At 40.1% G+C, this 12,074-nt stretch overlaps 1 protein-coding gene across 3 annotated transcripts in view; it reads right to left on the bottom strand.

The window, feature by feature from the left end:
• Positions 1-5,364: 5,364 nt before the first annotated feature.
• LOC128094919 (cytochrome P450 2C25-like) overlaps positions 5,365-12,074 on the bottom strand; it is a 66,075-nt gene continuing 59,365 nt past the window's right edge. For all 3 annotated transcript variants that reach the window (XM_052713521.1, XM_052713523.1, XM_052713522.1), the window contains 2 exons: positions 7,028-7,169; positions 5,365-5,546 (listed from right to left, as the gene is read on the bottom strand). In XM_052713521.1, coding sequence (XP_052569481.1) covers positions 5,365-5,546; positions 7,028-7,169 — 324 coding nt within the window. The remainder of the gene's footprint in view (positions 5,547-7,027; positions 7,170-12,074) is intronic.

Below are 12,074 nucleotides of genomic sequence, written 5' to 3'. Positions count from 1 at the left end.
CAGGCTGGGCAAAGTGTCCCTGCATAGACCCCAGGTTCCAAACAGCCAGCTCATGCACTGAGGACAGGTCCTGGTCCCATTGCCTGGGGGCCTCCCAAACTGTTCAAGTTAATCAACTGTCTCACTTATCCAGAGGACCTGATCCAGTTGGGGGCTCCTTAGCTATTGGTTCATAGTTCATGTGTTTCCACTAGTTTGGCTATTTGTCCCTGTACTTTTTCCAATCACAGTCTCAACAATTCTTGCTCATACAATCCCTCCTCTTTCTTGACAATTGGACTCCCGGAGCTCCACCTGTGGCATGGCCGTGGGTCTCTGCATTCAATTCCATCAGTCATTGGATGAGAGTTCTAGCATGACAGGGTGTTTGGGCATCCGATCACCAGAGTAGATCAGTTCAGGCTTTCTCTGGACCATTGCCAGTAGTCAATTGTGGAGGTATCTTTGTGAATTTCTGGGGACCTCTCTAGCACTTTGCTTCTTCCTATTCCAATGGGGTCTTCATTTATCATGGTCTCTTTTTCCTTGTTATCCCTCTCTGTTCTTGATCCAGCTGGGAACTCCCTCTCCAGGACCTCTTGAAACTGAGAAGCTTTTGTAGAGCAAAGGTCACAGTCAACAAGACAAAGCAACAGCCTACAGAATGGGAAAAGATCTTCACCAACCCCACATCTGACAGAGGGCTGATATCCAGAATATATAAAGAACTCAAGAAACTAAACATCAAAATGCCCAACAGTCCAATTAAGAAATGGGCTATAGAGCTAAACAGAGAATTCTCAACAGAGGAAGTTCAAATGGCTAAAAGACATTTAAGGAAATGCTCAACATTCCTAATCATCAGGGAAATGCAAATCAAAATGACTCTGAGATATTACCTTACACCTGTCAGAATGGCTAAGATAAAAAAAAAAGACAGATTATGCTGGAGAGGATGTGGAGCAAGGAGAACTCTCCTCCACTGCTGGTGGGAATGCAAGCTTGTACTGCCACTTTAGAAATCAATATGACTCTTTCTTAGAAAATTGGTCATCAATCTCCCCCAAGACCCAGCTAAACAAATCTGGTGCATATACCCAAGGAATGCTCAATCATACCAAAAGGACACATGCTCAGCTATTTTCATAGCAGCATTATTTGTAATAGCCAGAACCTGGAAACAAACAACCTAGATGCCCTTCAACTGAAGAATGGATAAAGAAAATGTGGTGCATATACACAATGGAGTACTACTTAGCACAGAAAAACAATGATATCATGAGGTTTGCAGGCAAATGGATGGAACTAGAAAATATCATTCTGGGTGAGGTAACCCAGACTTAGAAGGATAAACATGGTATGTACTCACTCATAAGTGGATACTAGATATAAAGCAAAGGATAATCAGACAACAACCTACAACTCCAGAGAAGCTAACTAACAAGGAAGACCCAAAGAAGGACACATGGATCACCATGGGAAGGGGAAATAGATAAAATCTCCATGAGTAAAATGGGGATGAGGGGTTGGCAATGGAGTATAGGGGATAGGGGATGAGAACATAAAAGAATGGGATGATTGAACTGGAACAGGGATGGAGGAGGAAAGCAATGAAAGAGATAACATGATAGAGGGAGATATCATGGGATAGAGATAAACCCAGGGCTAGGGAAATTGCTAGGAATCCCCAAGGATGATCCTAGCTTGGACTACTAGAAATAGTGGAGAGGGTGCCTGAACTGAACTGGCTTACCACAGTGATCAGATTGGTGAATAATACCCTAACTGTCATCACAGAGCTTTTCTCCAGTGACTGATGGAGGCAGATGCAGACAGAGATCCACAGCCAAACACCAGGCAGAGCTCCAGGAGTCCAGTCAAAGAGAGAGAAGAGAGATTCTATGAGCAAGTGCATCAAGATCATGATGGGGAAACCTACAGAGACGACCAAACCAAACTAGAGAGAACTCATGAAAGTTGGATCAATGGCTGTGGAACCTACATGGAACTGGACTAGGCCCTCTGGATGGCGGTTGTGTAGCTTGATCTGCTTGGGGGCCCCCTGGCGGTAGCATCAGAATCCATCCCTGGTGCATGAGGGGGCTTTTTGGAGTCCACTACCTATGATAGGACACCTCCTGTAGTCTTCAGGCAGGGGGAAGGCTTGGACTTGACTCTACTAGATGTGCCTCCCCATGGGAGGTCTTGCCTTCTTGTGGGTGGAAGTAGAGGGTGGTTTGGGAGGGGGAACCAGAGGAGGTAGTAAGAGGGAAGAGGGGGATCTTTGATTGATGTGTAAAATAAATGAAAAATATTTTTAATAAAAAAATTAAAAATGCCTGAAGAATAGCAAAATAAATTATTTGCACTCTAGAAATATATGCTCAGCTATGTTCATAACAGCATTGTTTGTAATAGCCAGAACATGGAAACAACTTAGATGCCCTTCAACTGAAGAATGGATAAACAAAATGTGGTACATATTCACAATGGAATACTACTCAGCAGAGAAAAACAATGACATCATGAGGTTTGCAGACAAATGGATGGATCTAGAAAAAATCATCCTGAGTGAGGTAACCCAGACTCAGAAAGACAAACATGGTATGTACTCACTCATAGGAGGATACTAGATGTGGAACAAGGATGACTGGACTGCTACTCACATCACCAGGGAGGCTACCTGGAAAACAGGACCCCAAGAAAGACACGGGGATCGCGCAATGACAGAGAAATGGAAGTGATCTACATGAACAGCCTGGACCTGAGTTGGGGTAATGAAGGGCGAGGGTCGAGGGAAAGAGAGCTTGGGGGAGTGGGAGATCCCAGCTGGATCAACAACAGAGAGGGAGAACAAGGAATAGGAGACCATGGTAAATGAAGACCACATGAGAATAGGAAGAAGCAAAGTGCTAGAGAGGCCCACAGAGATCCACAAAGATACCCCCACAACAGACTGCTGGCAATGGTTGAGAGACAGCCCGAACTGACCTACTCTGGTGAAGGGATGGCCAAACACCCTAATTGTCGTGCTAGAAACCCCATCCAACTACTGAGGGATCTGGATGCAGAGATCCACGGCCAGGCCCCGGGTGGATCTCTGGGAGTCCAATTAGCTTCCGAAAGAGGAGGGTTTATATGAGCGAGAATTGTTGAGACCAAGGTTGGATAAAGCACAGGGACAAATAGCCAAACGAATGGAAACACATGAACTATGAACCAATGGCTGAGGGGTCCCCAACTGGATCAGGCCCTCTGAATGGGTGAGACAGTTGATTGGCTTTATCTGTTTGGGAGGCATCCAGGCAGTGGGACCGGGTCCTGTGCTCATTGCATGAGTTGGCTGTTTGAAACCTGGGGCCTATGCAGGGTCGCTTGGCTCGGCCTGGGAGGAGGGGACTGGACCTACCTGGACTGCGTCTACCAGGTTGATCAGTCCGCAGGGGAGGCTTTGCCCTGGAGGAGGTGGGAATGGGGGGTGGGCTGGGGGAAGGTGAGGGGGGCCGGAGGGGGGAGAACAAGGGAATCTGTGGCTGATATGTAGAACTGAATTGTATTGCAAAATAAAAATAAAAAAATGTAATGTAAAAAAAAAGAAATATATGCTCAGCAAACATCAAGATAAATAATAAAAACAATGTCAAGAAAATCACTTCTTTAATTGCTAAATTTCTTAAGAGACAGAACTAATATGATATAGGTAGAAGCATAGGTTGATAGACAGACGTAGGAAAGAGACAAAATACATAGATATATGAGAGATAATAGATAGATATATAAATGATAGATAGATGAGAGTTAATTTATCAAAGCAATTGTTTCACATGGTCTTAGAAATGAGAATTTCCTCTGTAATCTGATTGCAATAAGAATACTCAGGAAAACAGGTAGCAAGTTTGAATTCAAGTTTAGAGGCCTGAGAATAGTGCAGTAAAGTGTGTAGCATATCTTTACTAGAAAAATATATAACATTATAGTATATTATTGAGTATTTTTGCTCATTTTTAAAGAGCCACATTTTGTATACCACATGAATCTTTATATAGATTGAATAGCATGTCTGAATGTATTCTTATGCACTAATGTATGTGCAAACCTATCTCTGCAGTAGGCCCCAAGGTAAGAACTTACCAATGCCAGATAAAGTGGCTCCTTTGAGACTAAGACAGGAAGAGATAATCTGTACTGTCACTTCTCAGTTGATTATTTGTAATGCAGTGGGAAGGGAATGTAGCATCTAGAAATTATAGAAATGTGACTCTTCCTGGGACCATTATTCTTTTGGGAAGAGAAAAGACACATATAGAGCATATGGTTAGCAATAGAAAATGAAAATGCATGTTTAGGTCTAACCTGGGAACATCAAGTCAAAAGCATGTTTAAAACTTTATCTTTTATTGAAAATAGCAGCAAAGCAGGGCATGACCTGACCCTGCATGTGTATTCGTCCCTATGACTTGTCTTCTACAGGGTGGAGCTATTCCTGAACACTGTTTATTTGTTTCAAATACAAATACTTCCAGTGACTTTAAGTGATGCTCAGGCAGAGAGCTTTGGTACCACCTTCCTCTTCACATTCTGTTTTACACATATGTATGTGGGTGTGTAAATGTGTGTACATAATCTATTACATGTATGTGAGAGAATGTATATACATATACATACACATATGTGGAAGTCAGAGGTGAACCTTGGGTATTGTTTCTCAGGAGATGACAAGCTTGTTTTCTGAGATAGTGTATCCCACCAGGACACAAGTCTCACTAATTAGACTGGGTTGGGTTTCCAGCAAGCTCCCAGGATCTCTTGTTCTGTCTTCCCAGTGTTGGTATAACAAGTACACACCACAATGCCTGGTCATTATATATATATGCCACAGACTGGATTTAAATCTTCTGGTTTGTGTGGCAAGTACTTTAATGAATGAAATATCTCTCTAGCACCCTAGTTTGAATTCTCTATGCTTCACGATATGTAGACCAACGTGATGTGTTGGAAACTCTGTTTTCTTTCATTTTTTTTATATGAATAGTAAGCAAGTCTAAAAACAGGTATGCAAATCAAATATATTTATTATTGAAAACTTGCAGAAGAAAAATGACCATGAATTATCTTACTATATTAGTTATTTTACAAGGAAGTTCCTTTTTAACTCAAGACCAGATACACACTAGCACAAGGGATAATAACACTGTTGCAGAGGATAGAAAATAGCAATATATTTGTGCAGTGACTCCAGAAATTGCAGTGATTGACAGGTGTTTCCTGTGTCTTGACAGAATGGGAATACATGAGAGGGGAGGAAGGACAACCATGAGAGGTGGATGAAGGTCTAGAGGTGATTGCAGAAAACAACACAGCCTGGACCAGAAAGTCTGATCTTCTTTAGACAGGAATGAAGCAGATCTTGTAAGGGGGTGGCAGAGAGGCTAATCCATTGGCCACTGGGGTAATATTGATGTCCTTAGTGTGGAGCAATGATTTCAGCTTAAAGTTCTGTAAAATGGTTGTCAGGAACAGAAACAGCTCCATGCGTGCCAGGCCCTCTCCTACACAAATCCGTTTTCCTAGGGGGGAAAAAGTCAAAGAAGATTACTATTCTCATTAGTAAATGTGAGGATCACTGTGCTTGTAACTGACACAGGAGACTATGAATGAAGGGTAAGTCATTGGATGGGTGTGTGGATGGATGGCTGCATGAAAGGACAACTAATTAGGCAAAAATTAGTTGTGGTTATTCACATCTGCAATCAGACTGCCTAGGAGACTGAGGAAGAGGGATTCTGTGTTCATTATCACAAATAACAAAACCAGGGACAGAAACTGCATATCCAAAGGCAGCATACATACTGCAGGTGTGAACTCAATATTCATTGTTCTCATCATGAATGAGAAGGAACAGTGTTTCCGATCATCTTTGCAGAATATCCTGCCATACCTATAGTGTTTCCATCATCTCATGATGATCTTGAAGTTCCTGGAATTCTGAACTGCGTAAAAATGCTCTTATCTAATGGTTCATGAACTTCCTTTAAGGATACATGATTTCTTCTAATTCTCCATTACCAATGCCCTTTGAGGCAGCTAGGAAGTCATTTATTAGAATGTTGCTCCATTTTTGCCTTAATATATAAGGTTTGAGAGATATATATGTCCTGATTTATCCCCAAACCCCAGAGATCTGGGTGTCTTTCTCATTGTCCTAGTTCAACTGAAATATAAGTATTGTTCATTCACGCATTTACCAAATACACTTGAGACTCTTTGGTAATTTTCTGTATTTTTTGGAGACTTGTAATTGTATACTTGAGCATGGAGGTGAGTGACACAGCAAAAAAGACATGTTTTAAATTTAAAATGATATAAATTATGATGTCTCCATTTTCATGGTGAGTGAAGTGTAAATGAATTTTTGTTTCTTTGGTATTTCTGTAATGTAGCTAAAGGAAGATTAAACACACTCTACTCTTCAGCTTTCTCAGCTTTGAACAATGGATGAACAGTCAAAGACTCAGTTTCATAGCCTGACAGGAAAGAAATCTCTTTATCATGACATTGCATGGACACTGAGAGTCATACTCCTGATCATTACACGTCTACTGGCCATTAGGGTACCACTTGTATTTGGAAGGTTTCCTGTGTCCTTCCTGGTCCTAAAGCTGCTCAGACCCAAATAAACACACAGAGGCTTATATTATTTTCAAACTATGGTCACAGCAGACTTCTTGCTAGCTAGTGCTTATATCTTAAATTAATCCATAATTCTTATCTGTGTTTAGCCATGTGACTTGGTACCTTTTCTCAGTTTTTCTTTGTCATCTTGCTTCTTCTGTGTATAGCTGGAGACTTTTGACTCAGCTTCCCTCTTCCCAGAATTCTCCTTGTCTGCTTATACTTCCTGTCTGGCTACTGGCCAATCAGCATTTTATTTATCAACCAATCAGAGAAACACACATTCACAGCATACAGAAAGACATTCCACAGCAGCCACTGTGTAAGTGTCCACAGATTCTCATGTCACTGAGCCATGGAAATGAGTTTCTATTACCTATTGAGAAAGGCATGAAGTAGTCACTTTTCTTAAAGTTTCCATTCTTATCTAGAAAGTGTCCAGGGTCAAATACCTCTGGGTTGGGGAATTCCTTGCTGTCATGCAGCACTGATGACAGTGATGTTATCACCGTTGTTCCCTATAACAACACACAGAGAGAAATCAAGTTACAAAGAAATCATAGAGCTAAAACACATTAAAAAATAACCTAGTTCACACTCTGCTCAATAGTGAAGGTTAAATGCAAAGATCAATGGGGATATTTCAACACACAGAGCACATAATCAGCAGGGAAGAGGTCGAGGCAAGGCACAGTGGTGTGGTTAAAGTGCCATGCAGTGAGATTTCACATGAGTACTTGGACTAAACCTTCCTAGTCTCTCCTTCCTGTCCTTCAGATTGGACTTATGCTTCTCTGTCCACCAGCTGCTCTAGCTTATCACATCTATCTACATACTCCTCACATGAATCAGGTTCAAGATGGAATAACTCATTGAGTTTTTTATGGAATGGGAGATGGTTCATTGAGTACATTAGGGAAGATTTGGAAAGACAAATGCCACTCCTTTTTTTCATTTACAGAATCTATCTCTGTATTTGTATAAGGAGGTAAATGCAGAGCTGTGTGCCAGAGTAGAGGTGTGCAGTCTTGTATGTAATCTATTTATCTATACGAATGCACAGACACAAACACAGAAATACATATATGTATATGTATCAGAAAAGTAGGATGAGGACTCTTTGGGAGAAGGAAAGAAAGGAATGGAATCAGGAGGAGAGGGAAAAACATAAAATTAAACAAATTAAGATTAAAGTAAGATGATCTGATGGCAGCTAAATCAACAAATCTTCTGAAGATACACAGAAACTGCTGGGAGCTGGTGCTGGCAAGTTCTCTTTAACTAGTACACAAACTAACCTCATATCCTTTCAAAGTTTTTAGGAATGTGCTTTACAAAGCTCTTACAAGGATGGCCCATATATTATAATGTAGCTTAACTAAATATATTTAAAGTTTTAAAGCTAAAAAGAATATTATTGACATATATAAATTGTGTGAAAATTAAGTGTTAGTGCCAATAGGAATTGAAGGTATTATATTCATAACCAATTGTTTACATGTTGTCCATGATTGCTTCTCTGCTACAAGGACATAGTTTCTGAAGGCAGAACACAATTCCCTTGGCCTAGAAAGTCTTAAATCTACCAGAACAATAACGGCAAATATCATTGGTTCCTCCTTATCCTATCAATGGCTCCAGCCTGTTCAAAGAAATCACTTACCCTACTTGTCAGAAGGGAGAATCACCTGTGAAGTCATGCTTATTTCTCTACCAGGTTTTTCATAAAGGAAAAAAAATGGAATATTTTACTTGACTAGATTCAAAAGGGACCAGTCATATCATGATCCAGCAGCAGAGGGATAAAGGGAAATAAATTTAGCTGATATAACACTTGCCTCAAACTAGGCTCTAAACCCAAGGAAGCTAATAGAAGATATGTGCTGTGGTATGTCTTTCTGTATTCTGTGTGTATGTGTGGCTCTAAATAAAGCTGTTTTAGCCTATGGCAAGAAATCTTACAGCCAGGTGGGAAATCCAAGCAGAGATAATGAGAGAGGAAAGGCAGAGTTGAGGAGACACCAGCCACGGAAAAAGGAGCAACAAAATGCCAGCAGACTGGTAACACCATGGCCAAATGGCAACACATAGATTAATAGGAATAGATTAAGATGAAAGTGTTAGCTAGCCAGAAGCTAAAGCCATAGGCCATACAGTTTGTAATTAATATAAATCTCTGAGCAATTATTTTATAAGTGGTACTGGACCACTGATGGGAGAGATTCGTCCAGACTGTGAGGCTGAGCAGGACCAGAGAAACTTCTGGCTACAGAAATATCACTCTTTTCTTGTCCTTTGTTTTATTTACTATTTAGGTGGGTCTAAGGACATAAACAAGTTATGTATATTAGCCATTGACCTCAACAATCTTACCTCAGTAGTGTCCTGCAGTCAGAGCAGACTGGCAACATAATCCATATACTAAGTCTGTTATCACACAGCAAAATCCACTGCCACTGGCAAAGTTAGTTCTATCATCTCCACATGATATTAGTAACAGGAACCTAACCAATATCTTTTTGTCCCAACCCCACCCCCAAAAAATACAGGACTGCCCAGTAGAGAGCAACTTAATCCTTTCTGGATGATGTTATCACTACAAAAATTCTTCATTTTTCATCTGTAATATCTGGTAACTAATGATCAGTTTTTAATGTCTTTAAAGTAACTGGCAACTGAAATGAACTATGTACATACAAATCCACATCTGGGAACATTTTAACTTAGTTTTATGCAAATATCTCTGTTTTAATACAAAAAATTTAAAAATTTTAAGGAAGAAAACTTATGGGCTGAAATTTCTTTATATAGAAGTATAACACAACTCTTAAAAGGTCTTATTAATAAAAAAACTTCAGAGCCAGAGATTGGGGTAAAATCTGAAAGATGAGAGAAACAGAGCAAGCCACAGTCAATCCTGTTTTCAGAAATCCTCAGTCTAAAGCCTCTGAGTCATTACCCTGGAGAGTCTCAGTTGAACTGCTCTTAGTTCCTATCTCCTCTCACCTTACATACCCTTATCCACCCAGCCATGTCACTTTCTGAGATTAAAGGCATATGTGCTTTCCAAGCAAAAGCAGGAGATCTCAAATACTGGATTAAAGGATTTTGCCGCAGCTGCCTGACTCTGTTCCCAGTGTGGCCTTGAACTCACAGAGATCCAAATGGATCTCTGCCTCCCAAGTGATTGGACTAAGGGTGTGTGCCACCACTGTCTTGCCTCTATGTCTAATCTAGTGGATGTCTCTGTCCTCTGATCCCCAGATAAGTTTATTAGGGTACACAATATATTGGGGTATACAATATATCACCACATTTCCCCTTTTCTGTCTAAAATAATAAAAGGTTATAACTAATATAAGAAAAACTATATACAATAAGTACAAGTATATACAATATATACAGTCAAGAATTATATTAACAATGTCCAGTCCATAAACATTTGACATTTTCAAACAAAAAAATCCATTATTCATCCTATTTTGGTGAGTCCAAAATGTTGTACCTATTTCACTTTCTATCCCAACATGTATTACCAACACAAAACTGTCTTTTGATGTCTTTCAAGCTTATACACTTTACACTTCTTAGTGAGTTTCTGTTCTGAATTTGTTAACAAGGAAAACTATAACTATCTAATCTACAACTCCCTCAGAGACCCGAGAAGGCAATAATAAGTAAACAGGAAGTGCAAACAAACGACTTCCAAAAAATTTGAGAAATGACAGAAACAGCTGGCTGTCTGGACACTCACCCAAGATTTCTCTGCAATGTTGGGGCATGCATCTTCAGCCTACAGGCCTAGCACATCTGACAGACTCATCTGTGAAGCAGGATTTTCTAAAGAGCCTTTCTACCTTGTCTTAGCAAGGATTGACAGTCCTTTCTTTTGTGTTCTGCTTGTCTATTTTGGATAGCATACTGTCAGCAGTTAAGGTAAGGGCACTTTCTTGTCTAGTAGCTAACTTTTGCCACAAATCAAGTAAACTCCATGGGGGGTTTCTTCAGTGCCCATTATCTTCTCTGAAGTAGATTGGTGCTGCCTGAAGCAGACATTTCTCATTGTCATAAAAAAAAGAATCTGCAGTGGTTCACAGGTGTGGTACAGAAATCCACATGAGAGACAGGCCCGGCGGAGGCAGGGACGCCTTTAATCCCAACACCGGGGGAAGAAGCTATCTCCATGGGACAGAACCAGAACGGATCTGAACACTCTGTCTGAGGCCAACCCAGGGCCCAGCTGCTGATCCTGTGAAAACCAACAACTTGGAGGTGTTGGTGAGACTACCCTGCTCAGCTGAAATCCATCCAGGAGAGGATTCAGATCCCTACAGTTTGAAGTCTGAGGAAACAAGATCAGCTGAGGAGGAGTTGACGAATGAGCAAAACGTGACCTGAGAACACAGAAGAAGGTGCCACCCAGCCACCGAACAAGATCACCAGAATTATAAGTATATACTTCACTGACTGAGATCAGCTGCTCACAAAGAAACAGCCCAACAGCACCAATCTAACCAAGAACTCCTAGTGAACCAAGACTAAAAATTAGAACAAGAGAGGCACTTTCAGACACAGACATGGCCCTGCACTGAGCAGAGGAAGAGATGAGTAGACACCAGTGTAAAAATACAGGCAACAACATAAAGACCTATATGACAACATCAAAACCTAGTGATTCTACACCTGCAAGACCTGAACATACCAAGACAGATGAAACAGAAGAAATCAATCCTAAAAATGACTTTAAGAAGATGATAGAGGCCCTTAAAGAAGAAATAAAAGATTCCCTTAAAGAGGAAATAAAAAATTCCCTTAAAAAGGAAATGAAAAACTCCATTAAAGAGGAATTAAAAGATTCCCTTAAAGAAATGGAAGAAAAAATGAACAAAAAATGGAAGAAATCAAAGAAAGCCAAGAAAAAGCAATTAAATAGAGGAAAGAAACATTCCAAGATCTGAAAAATGAATTTGAGAAAATAAAGAAAACACATGCTAAGGGAATGCTAGAAATAGAAATCCTGACTAAACGAACAGGAACTACAGAAACAAGCATAACCAACTGAATGCAAGAGATGGAACAGAAAATCTCTGACACTGAAGACCCAATAGAGAAAATAGATGCATCAGTCAAAGAAAACACTAAAGACAAAAAAGTCATAACACAAAACGTCCAAGAAATTTGGGACACCATGAAAAGACCAAACCTAAGAATAATAGGGATAGAAGAAGGAGAAGAATACCAACTCAAAGGCACAGAAAATATATTCAACAAAATCATAGAAGAAAACTTTCCTAACCTAAAGAAAGAAATACCTATGAAGATACAAGAAGCTTACAGAACACCAAATAGTCTGGATTCTAAAAAAAGTCCCCTCCCCACATAATAATCAAAACACTAAACACACAGAACAAAGAAAAAATATT

Source organism: Peromyscus californicus, unplaced genomic scaffold (genome assembly GCF_007827085.1).
Source record: "Peromyscus californicus insignis strain IS unplaced genomic scaffold, ASM782708v3 Scaffold_4__1_contigs__length_199733344, whole genome shotgun sequence".
Classification (NCBI taxonomy): Eukaryota; Metazoa; Chordata; class Mammalia; order Rodentia; family Cricetidae; genus Peromyscus; species Peromyscus californicus.
This window is presented reverse-complemented; position numbering and strand designations above follow the sequence as displayed.